Consider the following 24,682-nt stretch of genomic DNA (forward strand, 5'->3'; position numbering starts at 1 on the left):
CCCTCACCCTTGACCTTCGGATGCAGGAGTCAGACCCCTCACCACTGACCTTCGGATGCAGGAGTCCGACCCCTCACCACTGACCTTCGGATGCAGGAGTCCGACCCCTCACCCCTGACCCTTGGATGCAGGAGTCAGACCCCCCCAGGCAGACCCCACAATCAATGACCAGACTCCATTTTTCTTACCGTGTTGAGGGCGGGGTCCGGGGCAAGGCCGGGCAGACGAGGCTTCTCCTGCACCATCGGGCGCTCCTTCTGCTGGACGTAGGAGAATCCTGGGGACTGCGCTGCAGGAGCGGGTCTGGCTGGGGGCCCCGAGGCTGCGGGGACCTGAGAGGGGCCCCTGGGAGGGGAGGGTGCAGCTGGAGAGCAGAAGGCTGCACCGGTGGGCAGTGGCTTCACAGAGTGACCAGGAGCCGGAGGGGCGATGGCGGATTTAGCCGGACCTGTGCCGCTGGAGCCGGAGAATCTGCCTCCCACCTGCAGGGGCCCGGGGCCAAACTTTGGAGGCGTCTGAAAGGCTGTGGGGCCAGAGTGTGGGGCCACTGGCGGGGAGAATGGAGTGGGCGCTGGGGGATTCAACACAGGAGCTTGGAGGGGAGGGGCTGCAGGGGGCGCAGGGGCAGAAGGAGGGGTTGGGGCAGAAGGAGGGGTTGGGGCAGAAGGAGGGGTTGGGGCAGAAGGGGGGGTTGGGGCAGGGGGCACTGGGGCAGAAGTGGGCCCAGGGGCAGGTGGGGGTGTTGGCACAGGAGACTTGGAGATTACTGGCACGTGCACAGGGGCGAATTTCTGCTGGGGGCGAGCAGCCCAGGGGGCAGAAGGCGAGGGTTGGGGTGGCAGGGGGGGAGCGGGGTCCACCAGCGGCACCTTGGGGGCAAAGCTGACCGGTTTGGGGCTGAACTTGGTCGGGAAGCTGGTGGCTGCAGGTGGCACCTTAGGGGGCATGGAGGTCGCTTCTGGGGGTGCAGTTGTGTCCAGGGTCACCTGCAAGAGAAGAGTTGTTAGCATGACATTCCCACCTCTCACCACTAGAGGGCAGCATTGTATTAATTTAGCTACAGTCTCTGGGGCCCATGTCCTTGTGTCCACAGCTCTCTCTCTATGGGGCCCGTGTCCTTGTGTCCACAGCTCTCTCTCTATGGGGCCCATGTCCATGTGTCCACAGCTCTCTCTATGGGGCCCGTGTCTTTGTGTCCACAGCTCTCTCTATGGGGCCCGTGTCCTTGTGTCCACAGCTCTCTCTCTATGGGGCCCATATGCTGTGTCCACAGCTCTCTCTCTATGGGGCCCCCACACACGTCCGAACCCGATGGCGGAAAAAAAAAAACCAATGGAGTCGATGCCCATGCGCGCTATCACCGAAAGGAGGAGTCACCTTACCTCATGACTAGGAAAGAAACCTTCAAAGAAAAACAACTTGCAAACATCCGGACCCAACACTAGATGCAGGAGTATGCAAAGCATGTGAATCTACAGCACACACGCCTCGAACGGAAAGTCTACGCAGTCCTACAACAGGTAGACCTAACGTAGAGTCGAAGAGATGGTTCGAATGCCCCACCATAGTCAGTGTGGATGTAGTGAGGAAGAGAAGGTATACAAAGTCCTCCAACAGGTTCACTTGATGTAGAGTCGAAGAGAGTCTTACGACATCCTACCATAGTCTGAGTAGATGTGGAGAAGGTCTATGAGGATCTACAGCGCTCACGGCAGATGCACGGTCTGTAGGATAGGTGTACAGAGCCTGTGAACGCACAGTCTGAAGGACAGACGGACAGAGCCTGGACAGTGGCTCATAAATGTACAGTGATGAGAGACCGTAGGTGGTCCTATAATAGGCCTCATGAATGTACCCCCATAAGGAAAGGTCTGTGAGTCCTACCACAGTCCACCCACACTCCGAGGGGAGGGTCGGCGCGTGGATGTGAATTTGGAAGAGTGTTTTAATTAGAGTGGACATTACGGAGTCCGGCAGGAGCACGTGAGACGGAAGAGAGGAGTGCTCCTTCAACAGCTTCTTCAGAGCAGGTCTGTGAGGGTTGTGGTGGCGGCTGGTCATGGTTGGCCTTTACGGAGAGGCTTGTGGGTAGTGATGGACATGGGCCCCGTAGGTTGGCCAGACCCTCTCTGGGGGCTTGTGTTGACTGGTCCTGGCTGAAAAGTACCCATTTCAAGCAGGAGTGTGCAGGGGGTTCTCAAGAAGACCTCAACGGTAGAGCCCCCTCTAACCCCCCGTATGATGCTCGGTCACTTACCCGCGAGCGGAAGGGGTCTTTGGCCTCCATGTCGGCCAGCATGCAGGCGAAGGAGTCGATGTCCCGATCGATGCTGTTGAGTTGAGGGCGCGGCTGAGGGTCCTGTGAACAGCAGGGGGGACAGAGGGGTTAGGGTTGGGAGCACCCGAACATTTCACCAATGTCACATGTGAGGCCCATTTGCAGCTTCTCCTGGTTACCGGTCACTCAAGATTCTACTCAGAGCCCCTTCACTCAACCATCACCACCCACACCCACCCCTCAGTCCCCCAAACTCACCTGTATTGAGATAGTGACTGCGGCTGGGGGTACGGCGTCCACATCAGGGGGCGGCGGCGAAGGAAAGACCTCCTCCGGGGCAGGCGGGAAAGGCTCCTCGAAGACTGGAGGCGGCGGGGGTGGTGGAAAGGCACTGGTGGGTGAGCCCACCCCATCGTCATCACCCAGGGGTGGGGGCGGAGGCAGCGGCAGGTCTAGGATGAAAAGAGGCAAAAGGTCAGGGTGGAGGATACCCGGGGTACAGAGGGTCAGGGTCAGGGTGGAGGGTACCCGGGGGACAGAGGGTCAGGGTGGAGGGTAACCGGGGGGCAGAGGGTCAGGGTGGAAGGTACTCGGGGGACAGAGGGTCAGGGTGGAAGGTACCGGGGGGACAGAGGGTCAGGGTGGAAGGTACCGGGGGGACAGAGGGTCAGGGTGGAGGGTACCCAGGGGACAGGGTGGAGGGTACCCGGGGGACAGAGGGTCAGGGTGGAGGGTACCCGGGGGACAGAGGGTCAGGGTGGAGGGTACCCAGAGGACAGAGGGTCAGGGTGGAGGGTACCCAGAGGACAGAGGGTCAGGGTGGAGGGTACCCAGGTGCTGCAAAGTCATCCTAAGCCCTGGGCACCCCCCGTCTTTTTTCTGACTGGGACTGGTGGTAACTGACTCTGACTGACCCTTGGCTCTGTTTAACCAGGCCGAGGGCCAGTGCCAAGCTAGGAACACATTAGAATACAGTTAAGACACCCAACATACACTAGGGTACACTATGGTATGGTGGGGTACCCCCTGTAATTGGCATGACCTACAAAACACACAAGATGATGGACGGAATGTTGCACAATGGCTAAACATTCATCCCCAGTCGCAGATCTGGGTTAAATCCATCGTTATTTTGCCACCCCAGTTCAGACATGGCCATATGCAAATCAGTCTTGACCCTGTGCCTCATGGGGGTGGTGTGGAGTGCAAAAAACCGATGGATTTAGGCCCAGATCTCTGTACTGGGGTGAATGTATGACATTGTTCTGCATTCTGTCCATCAATTATTGTTTTTGCATTTGTCACCCCGAGTGGGCTGGGTATGCTCAGACATGAGTCCCAGGCTCTCCACACCACTGGAGTCAAGCTATCCTGGCTGAAGACGGCTGTAATGCCAGAAACCGGTCCTAGGATGCTTGATTCCGGTCCGGGAAAGACATGGCTTGGCAGTTCAGGCTGGACTGTTCCCATGAGGCACAGGGTCAAGGCTGATTTGCATATGGCCATGTCTGAACTGGGGTGGCTTGGTGAGCAAAAAAACAATGGATTTAGGCCCAGATCTCTGTACTAAGGTGAATGTATGACATTGTTCTGTATTCTGTCCATCAACTGTTTTGCAATTGGCATGACCTACCCCATAAGCCCATAGTATGTAATAGGGCAGGGGATTGAAACTACCTAGAAGTCTCCAGTATCCTGGGGCAGGGCAGTTTAGAGGCCAGCAGATTTTCTGCACTAGCATGTGTGCAGTGCTGAAGCCCGAGGTCAGTTTAAAAGCATCCCTGGTGGCCAGGACAGCTTTTAAACCTGAAATTGTGCCCGAGCTCGACTTTGGGGGTAGGGGCCCTTAAAAATAAAAAACCTACCATGTTTGTGCATATTAGGGGCCCCCATGGTCACCCCTAGGTATCCCAGGGGTGAGGGGGGGGATCAGTTATCTATAAAGAGCGCCCTGATAAAATGAGTTTTTAGAAGCCTGGGTAAAGTGAAATTTTACATTTCACTCCCCACATTGTATTAAAGAGGTGCTCAAATTCGACTTTGATGCTAGAAGAATTGGGTAAGGGTGATCTGCAATATTTCTGCAGATTCAGAACCCCTGAAGTCTCCCCTAGTTGCACAGGGGTTGGGGGTGCTCTAGAAATTAGGGAAATACTTATATGGTTTTATAAGCCCTGGTGCTACAAAAGTGGCGCAAGTCATTTTTCCCCATTGCGAACCACATGGCCCATAGGTTAACATGGTAGGAAGTGACTGATTAATAAATATTGATAGGAGAAGACTAGCCGGACCATTCAAAGACTTCCCAGAATGGTCGTAGTAAATCCAACGATATTATATTGTTGAATTTCTCCTAAAGTGTACATACAAGAAGTTATAAGACTTTCTTGTTTGTAAATCCAAATTCAGCCGTTCAGTGGTCTGCCCTGATTGGTCAGAGTTAAGTGGATTAGCCAGGCTGCTGGGAGGGCAGTGATCTGTTCTATTGGAATTCCAGGCCAGGAGGTGGCGTCGTAAACTACGCTCTTCAAAGGCAAGAGGGGAGGCCTGGGTTTTAGTCCACTCTGACAAACTTGACCCAGAGTCAGGGCTAGGCTTAAGGAAGGTATTTGCAGATGTTACTGGGATGGTCCATGGAAATGAGATATCCCAGGGGGTGTGTTTAGCCAGCTCTTACCTCCTTGCTGGGAAATCAGCCATTATGGATTTGGAAGAATGATGCACCCTGGGACAAACTAATGCCACACTCCACAGGATGTGGTCATAACTATGAGGAGTTGCCCTGCTCTCATTGGTCAGCGGTGCTTGACCCAGAGAATTTTGAATAAGTATCTGAGAGAGGCCGAGCCCTCCAGATCTGCTGCTTGAAACTGAATGAAGCAAGAAGTGTCCTGCTTGGAAGGTTTTTTTTTTTGCTGTGCAAGGAACTCTAAGGCCTGACCTCTGAAGACTGCGCCATCTGAAACTGCAGCCCTGTGGATTACCTTGCTGCCAAAGGACTAAGAGTGGACTCCCTGCAAGCTACAGGTTAACTGAGCTCACCTGGTCAGCCCCACAAAAAATTCAAAGCCTGGAGTACAGTGGATTTGCAAGGGTGTTGTTCAAGTGGATTGCGGCATTGAAGTTTCCCACTTTCAAGGACCCTCTTGGAGATTCCAGACCTTGGATTGTGTGTTGGATACTTTGGGACCTGCAAGCAGAACGCCAGGAAGGTGTTCTAACTGGACCCCGCTTGCTGAAGAAGGCGGCCCACTACAGTGGTGAGAATTCTTCAGAACTATTTATAAAGGTGTGTCCCTGACAGAGTGTTGGACAGGCCACATGAAGGGCCGCTCTCCCCCGGCCCAACCAGGCCCGAACCAGCCACGCAAGTACCACACACCACCATTGCACGTCCACCGTCCCCGCAGGGACCCCTACACTCGAACCTGTTGACCGCGTAGGCCGACCCACTACCGGCCTGCGCGCCCATCCTGGGCGCCATCTTGGACACTCCACCACGAGGCCGCCTGGCCCCCGATCGACCTCAACCCTGGGCCTGGCCAGGCCTCAGACCTTCCGGCACCAACATCCACCCAGGAGGTGAGCGGGCTACTTGGTCAGTCAATGGGAGCAAGAGGTGTCGATGGCTCTCCCCCGCCAAGTGCCGCTCGCCCATCGCCTCCCCGGGCGCTGGCTCCACCCCCCTGCTGGGTGTCTGAACCCCCTCATCCCGGACCTCCCGACCTCCAAGTGCGAGGGTCCGGACATCAAAGCACACCAGCCCTATAACTGGGGCAGCTCCAGAGCAGGACGGGAGTTGTATCTTGGAGTCGAGAGACGCAAAGAAGAACTCATCCTTGACGGACTACTGGCGCTGCCGTAGCTCTGTCTTGTGCACCCTCGTCCTGCCTGCTGGCGCTGCCGCGGCTTTGGGAACCACCCTATCCTTCATCGTCGTCGGGACCTGCTGGCGTGGCCGCGGACCGTTTGTAACCACCACCTTCATCGGGACCTGCTGGCTCTGCCGCGGACCGTCGTCTTCCTTCATCCATCTCGGGACCCGCTGGCTCCGCCGCGGCCCGTTCATCTACACCACCGAGCTCGAGGATTGAGAGCTATTTCCACCTTTTTGGTAACAAGACTGTCCCGCTACCCTTTTCCCAAACAGAGACCAGAATAGAGGGGACCCCTGAGTCCAGACCTCCTTGTACCATTCTACCGTACTTAAAGAATTGCCTATAAAGTATCGTTGAACTTTATCATTGTGTGGTGTCCGTCTGTGGGGGGGAAGTTACTCGTCTGTACGGTTCGCTGGAGACGGCTCTCCCCGGAGACCTCTCCCCTTGTCCTCGGCCGACCCTCCCGGTCCGTCTAACATTGGTGGCCAGCGACGGGATCCGAATCACCGCATAAACCGTACAGAGAGTAGCTCACCCCACGGCGAATCACGATGTCAACTAAAGACAGCGGATCAACGGAGAAATTCCAGATGGAGAAATTGGACGAATACAGCCATCGTGAACTTAAACAGTTCTGTATCGAATTAGGTATCGCTACCACCGGACTAAATACCAAAGATGACTTTAAGCAGGCCCTAGAATCTTGGGCAGAAACCGGGGCTGCCGGAACCCCCGATCAAGACATCGCAGCACAAACCCCCATGGCCCCTGAAGAACGAAGAACGGGTCTCTCGCCAGACGAGATCCAGGAACGAGAAAGAACCCGACTACACGAGCTGGAAATGGCCCGGCTCAAAATGGACGTTGAACTAAAGTTGGCCGAACAGAAAATCAACTTAGAGCACCTGCGTCTCCGAGAAGAAAGAGAGGAGAAACAGAGACAAAGGGAGCTCGAGGAAAAGAAACTGGCATATGAACATGAGCGGAAATTAGCTGAAATCGACCTACGCAAACAGAATAAAGAAACAGGGGTGCCCGAGCAACCCCACACTCCAGGGGCAACAGAGAAGAAGGTACACATCCCCAAGGATGTCGTTCGAGAATACTTCCGAGAGGACGACATCCAGCAATGGTTTAAAGGCCTATGAAATCGCTATGACTGCACACCGGATCGATAAAAGCGATTGGGGGGCCGGTCTGTGGGGGAGATTCCTCAATGAGGGCCGCGACGCCCTGCTGCAACTCCCGGACCACCAGATGACCTCCTATGACCATATGAAAGCTGCACTCCTCACCCGCTATGGCCTCACACCCGAAATGTACCGTCAGAGGTTCCGAGACTGCACCCGCATCCCGGGTACAACTTGGGTGGACTATGTCAATTACTTTAGCCGAGCCTTCGAGGGCTGGATCAAAGGAAGCAAGGTCACAACCTACGAACAACTGTTCAATCTTATGGTATGGGAGCATCTGTCGAACAATTGCTTCATTGAACTTCGCCAGCACCTCCTCGACAGCAAGTTAACGGATCCCCGGCAGCTCGCAGCCGAAGCAGACCGGTGGGAGATCACCAGAGTGAGTCGAAATGGGTCCTCCGAACAGAACAGGAACAACAATGGTCAGCACCGTCCCCGAGGAGGTGGAGGCCAAGGACGCGGAAGGAGCAACGCTCCGGTCACCCCCACTACCAGCACCACCCCCCCGGCCAACCGGGGCAGCACCCCAGCGCGACCGGGACATCGAGCCAATGTTACCTGCCATCGATGCCAACGAGTCGGACACTATGCAAACGACCCAAACTGCCCCCAGTACCAGAGCCCAAGACCCCGCCAAGTAGCCGCTGCTGCTCTGGGGGAGGAACAGATCTCAGAGGAACAAGAAGAATATGAACAGGAACACCAAGAATGGGAGCCAGCCGCCATGGCTCTCGCCTGCCTAGGGGGGAGAGACATGGTCCCGCGGGTCCCCCTACCCGCTAATACCCAGAAGTACAGCCAATGGGTGGGCATCAATGGACGCCGGGCTGAAGCCCTTCGTGACACTGGGGCCAGTGTAACAGCCGTCCGCTGTCACCTGGTGACCCCCGAACAATACTTACCAAACATTCTCTGCCCTGTACGTTCAGCCGATAACTCAGAAAGTCTGTGTCGGATGGCCTGCGTCCCCTTCGAATGGGGAGGGGTCTCCGGCATGTTGAAGGTGACGGTCCGAGATGATGCCCCCGTAGACTGCCTCCTGGGTAATGACCTGGAAAGCTCTCCATGGGCAGCAGTCGAACGAAAAGAGCACCTGGGGATGCTGGGCGTCCCGGACTGGGCGTGCGTCACCACCCGGTCCATGACCGCCCGTGCCAACACCCGCCCAGAGGAACTCGAATGGCCGGCGCCACCGCCTCCGGTCGCCCCCGCCGAAACCACCGACCGTGACGTCCCCCCCGAACCAGCTCAACCTCCAGACCTCGCTAACCTCGACCAGTGGCCTCAAGAGGGGGGGCCCACGCAAGAACAATTTCGCCAAGAACAAAAGACCTGTCCCTCCCTCGAGGGACTCCGCCAGCAAGCGCTAGCCCAAAGCGCAGGGGATACCTCCGGAACTCACTGGGTCTACTGGGACAATGATCTGCTGTACAGTGAGCAAAGAATCGCGGAGCTGGGGGCCAGTCGAGTCCTAGTGGTACCCCTCCGTTTTAGAGACTTTCTGCTAAACCTGGCCCACGATGTCCCCCTGGCAGGACACTTGGGTCAAGACAAAACCTATAGCCGCCTGGTGACCCACTTCTTCTGGCCCAAAATGAGGGACAATGTACACCAGCATTGCTGATCTTGCCCCACGTGCCAAGCCAGTGGGAAGAGCGGCCGCAAACTGAAAGCCCCCCTGCAACCTTTTCCCGTGGTCACCACCCCGTTCGAGAGGGTCGGAATCGATATCGTAGGGCCCCTGGACCCGCGCACAAAACAAGGCCATCGATTCATCCTGGTGCTAGTGGACCACGCCACCCGCTACCCGGAGGCTGTTCCCCTGCGGACTGTGACAGCCCCGGTAGTCGGCCGGGCTCTGATGGGGATCTTCTCCCGGGTGGGCTTCCCCCGGGAGGTCGTCAGTGACAGAGGCACGAACTTTATTTCGAAATATATGAAATCTCTCTGGCAACAGTGCGGGGTTACCTACCGGTTCACGACCCCCTATCACCCTCAAGGAAACGGACTCGTTGAGCGGTTCAACCGCACGCTCAAAGGGATGATCGGGGGGTTGGAAGAGCCCCTCCGTCGCCAGTGGGATGTGCTGCTGCCGTGCCTCCTCTTCGCATATCGAGAGGTTCCCCAGAAGTCCCTGGGCTTCAGCCCATTTGAACTGCTATATGGACACCCCGTACGCGGGCCGCTCAGCCTAGTTAAGGAAGGCTGGGAGATGCCCCCTCTAAAGAACCCACCAGATGTTTTCCGCTACCTCCTAACACTCCGCAACCAGACCCGGCGATTCCGAGAACTAGCAAAAGCCAACCTAGAGGCCAGTCAGGAGGACATGAAAAGGTGGTATGACCGGAATGCCTCCTCCATCGAATTTGAACCTGGGCAACAGGTATGGGTGATGTCCCCCACCGAACCCTGCGCCCTACAAGACAAGTGGACAGGGCCCTTCAAAGTGGTCGAGCGCAAGGGTCCGGCTACCTATCTCATCGACTTGGAATCTTCCCGGAACCCCCTCCGGGTCCTCCACGCTAACAGACTGAAACCGCACTTTGTACGGACAGAACTCAGCCTCCTGATGGCCACAGACAATGGGGCTGAAGAGGACTCCGAGCCCCTCCCGGACCTCCTACGAACGCGGGAGAAAGACGGTTCCGTAGATGGGGTCCGACTCTCAGAGGCCCTCACCCGAGAGCAACACCAGGAGTGCCAAGTGCTCCTGTCACAATTCGCCAGCCTGTTCTCCCTCACCCCAGGTGTCACTTCCTGGTGTACGCACGATGTGGACACTGGGGACAGCCCCCCTATCCGCCACCGGGCCTACCGCGTGCCAGATCGGGTACGGGCCTGCATCCAGGAGGAAGTAGCCAAAATGTTCACGCTCGGGGTCATCGAGCCCTCAGACAGCCCCTGGGCCAGCCCGGTAGTACTGGTCCCCAAAGCAGCTGCCCCCGGCACCACACCAGAACTCCGGTTCTGCGTCGACTACCGGGGCTTGAATGCGGTCACCAGGACAGACGCACATCCCATCCCCCGGGCAGATGAACTAATCGACCGCATGGGAGCTGCCCGCTACCTCAGTATCTTCGACCTGACGGCGGGCTACTGGCAAATCGGCCTCACACCCCGGGCACAAGAACGTTCTGCCTTTTCCACTCCCGATGGCCATTACCATTTCACAGTCATGCCCTTCGGCATGAAGAATGCCCCCGCAACATTCCAACGGCTCGTCAATCAGGTCCTGGCGGGGCTCGAAGGATTCAGCGCCGCCTACTTAGACGACATCGCTGTATACAGCAACCAGTGGTCCGAGCACCTCCACCACCTCCGAGCAGTGCTGCACGCCCTTCAGCAAGCTGGCCTCACGATCAAGGCCAGCAAATGTCAAATTGGGCAAGGGTCTGTAACCTACCTCGGGCACCAGGTGGGAAGCGGCCTGGTGGCCCCTCTGCAGCTAAAAATTGCCGCCATCCAGTCCTGGCAGCCCCCCATTACCCAGACCGAGGTACGAGCCTTCCTGGGCCTCACGGGCTATTACCGAAGGTTCGTGAAAGACTATGGTACTATCGTGAGGCCCCTCACAGAGCTCACGTCAAAAAATCAGCCCCAGAAAGTCAACTGGACCCCAGAGTGTCAAGCTGCATTTGAACAATTGAAAGCCGCCATGTGCTCCGCCCCTGTGCTCCAGGCCCCCGACTACAGCCGGGAGTTCATCGTCCAGACGGATGCCTCCGACCATGGCATTGGGGCAGTCCTGTCTCAAGTGAACACCGAGGGCCGTGATCAGCCGGTGGCCTTCATCAGCCGGCGACTCCTACCACGGGAACAACGCTGGAGCACCATAGAGAGGGAGGCCTTCGCGGTGGTATGGGCCCTCAAGAAGCTCCGGCCCTACCTTTTTGGCACACCCTTTCGGGTACAGACCGACCACCGACCCCTGCAGTGGCTGATGCAGATGCGGGGGGAAAACCCGAAGTTACTACGCTGGTCCATCTCCCTACAAGGGATGGACTTCACAGTTGAACATCGGCCTGGGCCAGATCACGCCAACGCAGATGGCCTGTCCCGGTTCTTCCGCCTCGACGAGAAGAGTCCCCAAGAGAATGGGTAACTCTCCCCGCCTTCAGCTGGGGGGGACGCATGTTGGACAGGCCACATGAAGGGCCGCTCTCCCCCGGCCCAACCAGGCCCGAACCAGCCACGCAAGTACCACACACCACCATTGCACGTCCACCGTCCCCGCAGGGACCCCTACACTCGAACCTGTTGACCGCGTAGGCCGACCCACTACCGGCCTGCGCGCCCATCCTGGGCGCCATCTTGGACACTCCACCACGAGGCCGCCTGGCCCCCGATCGACCTCAACCCTGGGCCTGGCCAGGCCTCAGACCTTCCGGCACCAACATCCACCCAGGAGGTGAGCGGGCTACTTGGTCAGTCAATGGGAGCAAGAGGTGTCGATGGCTCTCCCCCGCCAAGTGCCGCTCGCCCATCGCCTCCCCGGGCGCTGGCTCCACCCCCCTGCTGGGTGTCTGAACCCCCTCATCCCGGACCTCCCGACCTCCAAGTGCGAGGGTCCGGACATCAAAGCACACCAGCCCTATAACTGGGGCAGCTCCAGAGCAGGACGGGAGTTGTATCTTGGAGTCGAGAGACGCAAAGAAGAACTCATCCTTGACGGACTACTGGCGCTGCCGTAGCTCTGTCTTGTGCACCCTCGTCCTGCCTGCTGGCGCTGCCGCGGCTTTGGGAACCACCCTATCCTTCATCGTCGTCGGGACCTGCTGACGTGGCCGCGGACCGTTTGTAACCACCACCTTCATCGGGACCTGCTGGCTCTGCCGCGGACCGTCGTCTTCCTTCATCCATCTCGGGACCCGCTGGCTCCGCCGCGGCCCGTTCATCTACACCACCGAGCTCGAGGATTGAGAGCTATTTCCACCTTTTTGGTAACAAGACTGTCCCGCTACCCTTTTCCCAAACAGAGACCAGAATAGAGGGGACCCCTGAGTCCAGACCTCCTTGTACCATTCTACCGTACTTAAAGAATTGCCTATAAAGTATCGTTGAACTTTATCATTGTGTGGTGTCCGTCTGTGGGGGGGAAGTTACTCGTCTGTACGGTTCGCTGGAGACGGCTCTCCCCGGAGACCTCTCCCCTTGTCCTCGGCCGACCCTCCCGGTCCGTCTAACACAGAGAAAACAAAAAGACTTAAGGGGCGCTGTTGGTTTCTAAGCACTAGAAAGTGACTAATCTTTAAAAATTCCTATCTCTGGTTCCCTACAGGGGATTATTTTCGTTTCGGTGTCATTTAAAAGATAAAAATATTACCTATTTTTATAAATTGGTGTTGGATTTTTATTTTGTGTTGTGTCTTAATTATTTACTGAAATGGTGTTTTTAAATGCTTTACATACCTGTCTTTGAAGTTAAGCCTGTCTGCTCGCCGCCACGTTACCAAGGGTTGAGCAAAGGAATCATTTTCTAAAACCTATGCTGAGTCCTATCGTGTGTTAGTGGCCTTATTGCCAGTGGCAGGCCTACATTTGCCCCCACCAAAAACCCACTTTCCAACACCGGGGGACAGAGGGTCAGGGTGGAGGGTACCTGGAGGACAGCTTCCTGCAGGCGGCGGGTACCAACTAGGAGATGAGAAGGAGCCTGGAGTGCAGATTACAGATTAAGAGGCGGCTCGTGCCAGGCTTAAGCCCACTGACACTCTCAGAGCCCCGGTACAGGGCGCTCTCGTAGCCCAAGGCATGGGCGTCCTCATTCCCCCAGCAGGGGGCGTCCTCGTTTCCCCAGCAGGGGGCGCCCTCGTTCCCCCAGCAGGGGGCGCCCTCGTTCCCCCAGCAGGGGGCGCCCTCGTTCCCCCAGCAGGGGGCGCCCTCGTTCCCCCAGCAGGGGGCGCCCTCGTTCCCCCAGCAGGGGGCGCCCTCAATCCCCCAGCAGGGGGCGCCCTCATGCCCCCAGCAGGGGGCGCCCTCATGCCCCCAGCGGGGGGCGCCCTCATGCCCCCAGCAGGGGGGCGCCCTCATGCCCCCAGCAGGGGGGCGCCCTCATGCCCCCAGCAGGGGGGCGCCCTCATGCCCCCAGCAGGGGGGCGCCCTCATGCCCCCAGCAGGGGGGCGCCCTCAATCCCCCAGCAGGGGGGCGCCCTCAATCCCCCAGCAGGGGGCGCCCTCATGCCCCCAGCAGGGGGGCGCCCTCAATCCCCCAGCAGGGGGGCGCCCTCAATCCCCCAGCAGGGGGCGCCCTCATGCCCCCAGCAGGGGGCGCCCTCATGCCCCCAGCAGGGGGGCGCCCTCATTCCCCCAGCAGTCACACAAACTCAGTGAATGCCTCATGTTTTGCAATGGAACCATTTCTGAGGAGGCGGAACAATACACCCGACAACCAATCCCAGGAGAGTCAGAGAGAAGGGCTGTGATTGGTCTGTTCTTGAAGCAGTGACTGAAGGGGACAGACCTTAGGAAATGGGGACAACTGAGCTGTGAAGACAGACCTAAAACAGTGTGAATGGGACACTTCTTGCGCCTGTAGCCTGACTTCTGAAGACATCAGGACAGCACTCACCCGCGTGGGCTTTCAAGGACCCCTCCCAGGTTTCAGATGGAGGGGCTCTGGTTGAGAAACAGAGCAGAGACCCACACACCAGTGCAGTGCAGGGGTGCCCGCGCCAGTGCAGGGGCGCCCGCGCCAGTGCAGGGGTGCCCGCGCCAGTGCAGGGGCGCCCGCGCCAGTGCAGGGGTGCCCGCGCCAGTGCAAGTTGTGTTTGTGCTATGCCCTCGCTTTCTTTCAGAGACAACAACTTTGAGTTAACAACTGCACTGGAGTCAACATTTTTTTGCGGCAGTTGTGTGTAGAGCTGGGCTCTTTGCCAGAGACACTGGTTGGGGGTGGCATTGCACATTGCATCGGTTTGCGCTTCTGTGCTGCGGTTCTGGGTGCACCGGTGCAAGTCCCACAGAGGATGCTCTCCAGGTGAGCAGCTCAGAGGGACCGGCTTCTTTCAAGCCCTGGAGGGAGAGGTTCTCGTTTTTTCCTCGTGACTTCCTGGGAGCCCGGATGGCCTTGGCTGGCCTGACGAGTCTGTCGGCATTCCAGGCCACAAAGGGGTGTCGAACAGGACTTCTGGCAATGCTAGGAGGTGCTGGAAGAAAGGTCAGGGTTCAGCAGATCACAGGGGACCACAGAGTGTGTGGAGGGCCCAGAGGACAGCGCTTTTATGCTCAGTGAGGAGGGAAAATATACAAAGCAATATTTGTCCCTCTGTACACATTAAATACATATCTGACCTCGCCGGAGCTTCAACAGCTGTTCAGGACCAATTCAGAGGTCACTTAATGTTTTTGACGACCATGTCAGCTCGCTCACCAGGTTGTGCATTTCTGCTCGCACTGCAGGTCTGGATTGCAATTGGCCCGGCGCTTGACTGGCCCGGCGCTTGACTGGCCCGGCGCTTGACTGGCCCGGCGCATGACTGGCCCGGCGTATGACTGGCCCGGCGTATGACTGGCCCGGCGTATGACTGGCCCGGCGTATGACTGGCCCGGCGTATGACTGGCCCGGCGTATGACTGGCACTGTGCATGATTGGCACGGTGTATGACTGGCCCGGTGTATGACTGGCCCGGTGTATGACTGGCACGGTGTATGACTGGCACGGTGTATGACTGGCCCGGTGTATGACTGGCCCGGTGTATGACTGGCCCGGTGTATGACTGGCACGGTGTATGACTGGCACGGTGTATGACTGGCACGGTGTATGACTGGCACGGTGTATGACTGGCACGGTGTATGACTGGCCCGGTGCCGATCTTGCATCTCTAGGTCGATCGTATGTGGCCCCTTGTCCCCTTTGATTCTGCTAAAGTTGCATTACTAAGGGTACATATGACCCAAAAACCAGCTACGCAGGGAAGAACCCGGCTGAGAGCCCGGTGTGTGCACGGACGCCTTCCTTGCTGGCCAGAAACTAGGAAATGTGTATGGTTTGATTTATGTGGAATTGTGATACCACCTTTGGCATGAAATGTGGATCTGTTCTCATGACCACTATGTATCTAGTAGTAGGGTTCCTGCAATGTTAGCGCCTGTGTTCACTAACTCTGCGTAGAGATGTGATTGCCACTAAGAAAGCCGTCTTTAGAGTGGGCATTTGTGGCGTTGCTTTGTGTAGCGGTTCAAATGGCGCTTTCATTAATTGTGATAGAACTATGTTTAGAGTCCATGCGGGCGCTGGCACCCTCTTCGGAGGCGCTATTCTTTTTGCTCCTTCTAGGAATCTTTTGACCACGAGAAGTGAAGAAACTGCTCCCATTTCTCCTCTTGTGTATGCCACAATTGCGGCTTAGTGCACCTTTAGGGAGTGTAGCTTAGGTTATTGTGCAGAAAATGAGTCAAGTACTTTAGAACTGTTCTCTCTTTTGTAATTTTGTTTGTGAGCCGTTTCTTAAGGCACCACTGCGTGTATCTTTTCCATTTTGCAGCATAACATTTTCTTGTTGTTGGTTTTCTTGCTTTCCTGAGAACAGCCATTGTACTCTTGGGCAGTTTGAGGTGCGCAAATTCGAAGTCCTCAGGAGCCGTGCTGCTGAGCTGAAGCTTCCTGGTTCTGGGTGTAGTCCCTTTCGTATTGCAATGTTAATCGGTCTTGCCTTCTTGGTAGTTTGTGCATTGTTCCTGGAGATATTTCCATTATCTCCGAGAACCAAGGTTGCCTGGCCCGCTGCGGTGCAATGAGAATCATTGCCATGTGACTGATTTTGTATTTGAGGATTACTTTGTGGAGTAGTGCAATCTGGTGAAAAGCGTAAGCAAATATCCCTGACCAGTCCATCCGTAGGGCATTCCCCAGGGACTGATTGCGAACTTTGGGCATTTTGAATTGTGGGGTGTTGCAAATAAGACTATTTGTGGAGTCCCACATTTTTTTGAAAATCTTTTTGAGTTCCGATTGATTTATTTCCCCTCGTGGGATGATGACGTTCGTCTGCTCAGTTTGTCGGCTTCGATATTGTCCTTCCCTGGTAAGTGTATCGCTACTAGGTCTAGGTTCTTTTGGACTGCCCATTTCTAAATTTCTTGGTCTAGAGTAGAGAGGGCTAGAGACTGAGTTCTCCCGGTTTGTTTATATAAATCATGGTCGCTGTGTTCTCCATTTGAAGCAACACTTTCTTGTTGTGGATTAGTTTTTGAAATGCTTTTAAGGCTAATAACACTGTTTTCAACTCAAAGGTTGATGCGTTTCACTGCATCCTCATGCGTCCACAATCTTCGCACCTCGAGGTTGTTCATGTGCGCTCCCCACCCTTTCTGGGAAGCATCCGTTGTTATGGTCACGGTTGGGGTTGGTTGTGTGTAAGCTGAGCCCGTGATATGTTTGTCTTGTTCCACCATGCCATCTCCTGATGAATTCTTTGCGTAACAACCACTAGATCCGCCCAGCTCCCTGTGACCATTGTTGTTTGAGACATTCTTTAAAAGGTCTCGTGTGTAGACAGATGTTGGGAATTAAATGAATGCGTGAGGCCATCATTCCTAGTGGTTTCCCCACTGTCCTCACGGTCAGATGATGCCCCCTCGGGTAGAGAGGAGTCTCTTTCATCAAGGCTAATGCTCTCTTGCTGCTCGGGAACGCCTTCCCTAACACTGTGTTTAAGTTTACGCCCAGGAACACCTTTGCTTGTTCTGGCTCTGGTGAGGATTTATTCCACTGTATGGAGAGCCCCAGCGGAACTCGTGTTTCCATCCCCTGTGTATATGCGGTTTGCACAGACGGCATGAGCTTGCTCTTACTAACCAGTCGTGTAGATACGGATAGACATGAATTCCTCGCCTTCTTAAGTGTGCGGCTACTGCAGCTCGGCCCTTTGTGAACACTCTTGCTGCTGGTTTGAGTCCGAATGCAAGCACCTTGAACTGATAGTGTGTCTTGTTGACCACGAACTTTAATAGGTTCTTTTGTTCATAGGGATGTGCAAGGTAGCTCTTTTAAGTCTAGGGTTGCCATGTAATCTCCCTGCTGCAATTGAGAAATCACCTCCTGCAGCGTGGTCTTCTTCAACCTTTGTGTCTTTAGGTACTTGTTTAGGAACCTTAAGTCTAATATTGGGCGTAGTGTCCCATCTCTCTTTGGAATTGGTACGTAAGTTGAGTGAATGCCTTTGTTCCTTGCTTTGTGAGGCATCTGTTCTATTGTCTGGTTTGCTTGAAGTTCTTGCACTTGTTCCTGTAGTTGAGGTGATTCCCTTTGTGAATGTATCTTTGGTCTTTTGTCGGGCGGCTCTATGCAGGAACCATATTGCATCATGTATAACACCCATATGTCCATTGTTATTTTCTTCCATTCTTGAAGGAAAAATGTGAGTCTGCCTCCCACTGGAGTTGTGTGTCGAGTGGACTGTTCACATACCGGCTGTTGAGCTTATGCAGGTTGTCATGCTGTGGGTACACTTTGTGATGTTTCCTTTAAGTGTGCCTTTTGGAGTGCAGTCACTTGGTGGTAGTTTGTGGACCACCTCTTTGCTGTTGTTGGCCCCTTCCCCATGGGCGCTGATGGAGCAGAGTTCATCTGCAGTCATGCATTGTTTTATTATTGTGCTTCAGACAAACTGCATTTAAATTGCCACGCACATTTTGGTGCAAGTTAAAAACATGGCACATGAAAAACATGAAAGTGAGGCCTATTCAGTCTGAAATGCTTGTGCTGAATTAACATGTGTTTTACAGTGTAGAGAAAAGTGGCCTTTTTACCTTTGAAGATTAATAGAATATGTTTCTCTCTTCCCAGCTCATCCTTGCAATCTAAATTCACTATTTCTGTCTTAAAAGACTTTGACTTGTTGCATATTTTGATAAACATTTTCAGTTAATATCACCTCTTTTTATAATGTGTGTGAATTAATAATGCATCAAACACTACACGGGGGGCTAAATGCTTTTTTGCATGAATAGCTATCTAAAAGCCTATCCCCTACTTTGTTCAACCTAGTTATGGAACCTCTCACCATTCTGCTACAAGCATCCAATGTACACTTTCACATGTACGCCGATGACACTCAAATATACCTCAAGTTACAATCCCCCAAAGACATCCTGAGTCTGAATTCAACGATCAGAAGCACCCAATCTTGGTTGGCTGACAACCACCTCAAACTCAATGCTATGAAGACTGAGTTCCTCCTAATCTCTCCTCCCACGAAAATATCTTCCGCACAAACATGGCTTAAGCACCTAACAGCACTCAATGTCCAACCGACCATCGTGGACTCAGCAAAATCTCTAGCCATAACACTCGACACCAACCTCAACATGCAGCAGCATATCAGCAAGGCAACCAAGGGGGCGAACTTCCAAATAAACACCTTGAGAAAACTGAAACCCTTCCTCCCAGCAAAAGACTTCCAAACAGCAGTACAAGCACTAGTCATCCCCCGCATAGACTACGGCAGCGTGGCCCTCTGCGGCCTCCCCCTAACTACAACTGCACCCCTAAGAGCTTCACTAAACGCGGCAGCGAGACTCATCACTGGATCAAAAAAGCATTTGCATATCTCTCCTGACTTCAAAGCCTTGAACTGGCTGCCTCTGGAAGCCAGAATACAGCTGAAAATTGCCTGCATGACGCACAAGGCTATACACTTGAAATCACCCAGCTACCTCACTCATAAGTTGACAATCTCTGGTGGGTCCAGAACTACCAAGAGCACGAACAATCTTCTGCTGAAACCGCGAAGATTCCGGAAGGAAAAAACCTACAAACGCTCCTTCTCTGGTATGGGGCCCGGGATCTGGAACGCACTTCCTCCGGAAACCAGGCTCATCTCCTCCTCCCTTCTTTTTAAGAAAGAAGTCAAAAGTATCCTTATGGCTAAATACACTTGAACAATTCGTTTGATTTACATTAAGAACAGTATTACCAGTATGGTGTTATGATACTGCCTATATATTCCTATGCACGTGTGTTTTGACGTATTTTAGTCCTTCTTTATTTTTTTACAGCGTTTTGAGGGCCTTCGCTCCAACTATGCACTGCTACCTCATACCTGTACTATGCGTACTATACGTACTATTTTTTATATATATTAATCTGTATTATTTACAGCGTGTTGATGGCCTACGCTCCAACTATGCCTGCTACCTCATACCTGTACTATACGTTATAGTGGTACTATGTTATATACTATATTGGTGCTATGTACATGAACTGGTTGATGGCCTACGCTCCAACTATGCCTGCTACCTCATACCTGTACTATACGTTATAGTGGTACTATGTTACATACTATATTGGTGCTATGTACATGATCATGTTGATCTACCTCCCTACTATGCCCCCTTGTTCCCCTACCCTCCACCTGCCTTTGTAAAGCGCTCTGTTATCTGCAAAGATCTTGTTCGCGCTATATAAAACTCTCAAAATAAATAAATAAATGAAACACTAATGCATGTTGCTGTGTGCACTATATTAATTGTGTGTGCTTTTAAAATTTACACTAAAGCACGAAAATGCTATTTTGCATATTGCACATTTTTGCATGTTGTACACAAATTAGAAAAAGCAGCTTTATACTAATAGCTTGGTTAGGTAAAACATTTATAAGGGGTATTAGTATGGAGTTGGGCAACATAATGGGCTGATTTACATGAAATTAATATTATCTTTGTGTTTGTTTTATTTTTGGGGCCTACACAAAACATGGCTGCCTGTGAATCCATCAAGGCTATGACTTGTAAAGAGAAGGGAGCATGCGCAGACTGTGGCAGCTTTCCTCATGACAAGAAGTCAAGGACATCTTGAACTATACATTCTTCTGATTGTGCCAATGTACCAGTTAGTTAAAAGTATCCATCTGACTGCACTGTGGAAGGAAGGAAGGACGAATTAGAATGAAACATTTTTCCTAGTAAATGTTGCAAACGTTTATAAATGTATTAAATCATTTGCGCTTCTTTTGTTAAAACTGGTATAGTCAGGATTTTAGAATGAGTCAGGACAGTGAGACCTAATGCCATCATGACTGACCAATCACGTACAAGTTTTCCTGAAAATGAAACATCTTTGTCTAGTCTGCCAAGAATTAGAGTATCAAATAATGATCTCTCTGGAGGGGGTTTGGCTTCTAGGCTCATTAGGGGGGTGTGTGAGCTCTTGAGAGAAGGAACAGATTAGGCCAGACATCCTATGGGTTAGGTACGAGAAACGTCCCGGGAGATTACTGAAGGGCGGAGTTCAGTCCGAGGAGAGTCAGGGGGAGGTTTCTTGCTTCCACGTCATATCTTGGCACTGCAGGCCACATTCCTTTGAGGTCTCGTGAAGGAGGGGCTGTTTTCCTCTTTAGACACGGACAGTAGCAGAGAGGGAAGTGGATCAGGATAGAATTACATGCTAAACTTTAAGTTTATGCTATGACTAATTAATTAGGTCTGAAAAGATTTGTCTTATGCATTTATTTCTCTTTATGGGAGATTTTTGCCAACTATTTAATTATTGATTAGCCTTGCAAGACTATTTTTCATAGAAACTCTTTAAGAATTTTGCGCCACATTTTCTTTCCAACATGTAATGCTTATATGCAGACTGTAATGTGTTCTTTATTAATGCTATTTTTCCTGTTTTCCAAATTCTGTAACCTGATTGATATTTTACTAATGAATAAAGGGTCAGAGAAAAATTAACTTTTTGACTAAAAAAATAGAACCCTTTAAAATAATCAACAACTCTCTTTATTGGCTTACAATAATAATTGTATTTAGACTGTTCATCTTTATTTAAAATCTCCTGAAGGTAATACATGGTGTGAAGGGCCCAACACCTTTTGAGCGGTAAATAAGAGGTAGCATGAAGGTTTTACATTGAGAAACTACCAGAAGAAATTACCGCTCCATCAGCGCCCACGAAAGGACGGTCTTTCCCGCTGGTACTGCCGGTTTTGTTGTTGGCCAGCTGTTGAGCTTGGCTTGTTCCTTGGTATGCTTGGTGTGAGGTAGTTGGTCGGTGGCCACCTCCTCCTTGAGGTCTCTCGGGTGGGGTGCTCCTACGCATGCCTCTGAATTGTAGCGCGCCCATGGATCTAGCTGTGTCTGTCTTTTTCCATTGATTTAGCTTGTCGTCCACCACGCTCTTGAATAATTGTTCTCCATTGAATGGTGAATGTATTATGTTGCTTTGGACTTCTTTCTTGAAACGTGAGATTCTCAGCCAAGCAGGGCTTCTCTCGGTGATACCGATCATCATTTGTCTACTGGATGTGTCTCCTGCATCCAGAGCCCACTTTCCCCTGCTCCGGTGGGTGTTTCAGCAGATCCCCCAAACTCTTCCCAATGTTGGTATGCATGACGGTTTAGCAGCGCATTCGAGTTAGCTATGCGCTATTGGTAGGCCGCACTTCTCTCGACCTTTCTTCCCACTAGGTCTGTTCTCTTGCTTTCCTTGTCCGGGGGCGGGCCAGCAGTGTTTGGCACAATTGCTCTTTTTCTGTCTGTGGAAGTGTTAATAGAGTCAGCCGCTATTGACGCTTTGATGTAGTTAGGATCTTTTGAGGCAGGCTTGTATTTCTTCTCACCTCTTGGTGTGACCGCCTAGCATGTAGCAGACTCCTTAAATGCTTCATTCCCTTGATCTAGTACACTTGGCAGCATTGGAAGGAATTGGCTTCCTTGATTGTATTGGCAGCAAGGTTTCCAACAGAAAGCAGGACTGTGGTTCCTCCACTTCCAAACGCACTCCATATGTTTCTGCAGCTTTCTTTATAACCAGTTTGTACATTAGGAGGTCATCAGGCGGCGAGGGTTTCAAAGGATATGTATCAATGGCCTCTTCTGGTAATTCTGCGTCGAGATCTTGCCATTGGAGGTCCTAAATCTCCGAGGCCGCCGACTTCACAAATGTGTATTAGTCAGCTTCCCTTTCTTCGTCGAAGAATGAATCTTCTTCCTCTTGCTCGTCAAGCGGTTCGGGTGTCGTTGGGGGCTGTAACTCCTAGACAACCTTGTCTGCTTCTGTAGAAGCCTTCGGTGGAATCTTGAATTTTTTCAACCTTTCTAATTATTTTTCGCGCCATAGTATGCTCGCCATTTCGGCTTTGAGGCACTTCCTTTTCTTTTCTACCTTGGCTGCGTGTGTTTCGACGCTAAGAGTTTTGGCCTTCCTTTTCACTTTTGCCAGCGCCTATGCAGTTGCGGAAGCCCGTTTCGACCTCTACTTTGTCGACGTCAAAGCGTCTTTATCGTATCAGTCTTTCGACGTCTTCGATTTTTCGAGGGTCTTTGCCATTTTCGAGTCCTTGTCCAAGGATCCGACGGGCTGCCTATCTTTGAATGCTTCTGTGATCATCGTTTGCTTCGAAGCGGAGGCTCCTCTCAAGGCTTTTGAGTCTGTGTTTAGGGGACTTCAACTTTTTTTGGGGCTAATGCATCTCTTACCTCCTTAGAAGTCTTCTTGATCATTAAGACCTGGAGATCTGTGTACTCGATGTCTGGCCCTTCTGCGACATTGGCCACTTCTTCGCTAGAGAGGCCCAGGTCTAGAAGCAATGGTGGAGGGCCCAGTCCCTGCATGTTGTAGTTGGCCCTTCTCTGCCATTCTCTCACCCTCAACGCCTTCGGGGTGAAGGTTGAGCACGCGTTGCAGTCTTGATTTTGGTGATCGAGCGGAGGGCAAAGGTTGTAAACTGGATGCTGATCTTTCTGCGCGTACTTGTGGTGGCAATTCTTGCAGAACTTGAACGGTGTCTTGTCTATTACTTCTCCCAGGGAGCCCCCTGCATGCACATTCTCCAGTTGTTCGTCAAAGTTTTGTTGTTTTCACTTTTCTGCATACTCCGAATGATGGAATCGATGACTGGAACATCAAATGTAGGGATCGCTGACCTATAGAACAAATGTTTTCAATTTTTGTAAATTCTTCTCTCCAAATCCTCGGAGCTCCTTCTGTGACGATCCAGACCCAAAGGCGGGAAAAAAGAATCTGAAGATGGCGACCAAAGGTGGGAGCTTCTGGAGGAAGCAAGTCGACGTCACAGGAGGACACCCAATGGCGGTATGTCGACGCCCACCAACAAAAACCAGAAGAAATACTACAATTCCGAACCCAACCACTAGATGGCAGAATAATGCACAGCATAGTGAATCCAGAAAAGATTCACGCTGCAAAACTGATATCACAGACAGGCACACAGACTCTAGAGGTGGGTGGATACCTCCTATGAGGCAGAGACACACGAGGAGGGAGGATAATGTATCAAAGACACTGAGGGTGGATAATAGATCACAGTTAGACAACTTAAGGTGGGCGGATAACAGATGGAAAAGACACAGACACCCTTGAGAAAGTGGATAGCCGATAGAGCAGACAGACACACTGGAGGGTGGATGCATGATATTACAAGCACTCGAGGAGGGTGGATATCAGATAGAGACAGACACGAGGTGGGTGGATGTACGACATCACAGAGGCAGACACACTTGAGGCAAAAGACGCTTGATTGGGGGTGGAGTGGGGGGGTGATACCAAAGAGACACCTGTGAGGAGGTTGGAAAGTTGGCACCAGAGGCAGAAAAAGAAATACATGAAAAACAAATCTCTGTACCTTCAGGCAGGGCAGGGATCTCCCCGACCCGTCCCATCAGAGCGCGGGCGCTGCCAGACACCGCCGGAGGGGCGGGAGTAGCTGCTGGGGGCGGGGGCAGGTCAAGCCCCTCCCCTCCTCCTGCCTTGAAGGGGTTAAGTTTTGGTTTAGGAGCCACCACAGGGGCAAACTTCTTCTGGGGGTTGTAGAAGCTGGGCGTGGAGATGTTGATGCTGACGGAGGAGGTCATCCGCGCCCCCGGGGTGCCCGACGCCATGGTGGTGGTAGGGAGATGTAGGCCTGGAGAGAGGAGAGAAGAAGAAGGGGAGGGTCAGTAACTGAGGCCAGGACCCACCTCTGGAAGTGCAGCCTGCAGAGACAGAATCAACGACAAGAGCCAGAGAGACCCCAGCCACTCCCGAGCAGGAGACAACCTACAGGAACACAGCTACTTACCTGTAACAGCGCTTTACAAGCTAGAGGTAGACTGGGGGCTGGACAGGTCCTGACATCCACCCGAGAAGTTAGAAATGTTTAACAGGTTTACAGTATTTCATCGCAGCTGTAACCAACCAATAGGGCTGTCTGAAATAACCCCCCACCCCCTTCCCCCCCTCCCATTACATCCAGTGGCGCTCAGCATGGTCACCTACTCTGGCGCCATCATTACACGGTGTCCTGTTCTGGACATGGAGACGTTAGTTTTATGACCCCTGCTGGGTCTGTGTCCAGCTCTGGGAGAAACAATTGCTCCTTTCTGGC

General features: G+C 52.9%; 1 protein-coding gene across 2 annotated transcripts in view; it reads right to left on the reverse strand.

Annotated features, from left to right (window-relative positions):
• The window catches only part of ZYX (zyxin), a 180,835-nt gene that overhangs the window by 73,349 nt on the left and 82,804 nt on the right, over nucleotides 1–24,682 (reverse strand). For both annotated transcript variants that reach the window (XM_078655845.1, XM_078655846.1), the window contains exons 2-5: nucleotides 23,942–24,220; nucleotides 2,537–2,730; nucleotides 2,258–2,359; nucleotides 189–986 (exon numbers count right to left, since the gene is read on the reverse strand). In XM_078655845.1, coding sequence (XP_078511971.1) covers nucleotides 189–986; nucleotides 2,258–2,359; nucleotides 2,537–2,730; nucleotides 23,942–24,197 — 1,350 coding nt within the window. In that variant the 5' untranslated portion in view covers nucleotides 24,198–24,220. The remainder of the gene's footprint in view (nucleotides 1–188; nucleotides 987–2,257; nucleotides 2,360–2,536; nucleotides 2,731–23,941; nucleotides 24,221–24,682) is intronic.

The sequence above is a fragment of the Lissotriton helveticus genome, chromosome 7 (genome assembly GCF_964261635.1).
Source record: "Lissotriton helveticus chromosome 7, aLisHel1.1, whole genome shotgun sequence".
Lineage (NCBI taxonomy): Eukaryota > Metazoa > Chordata > Amphibia > Caudata > Salamandridae > Lissotriton > Lissotriton helveticus.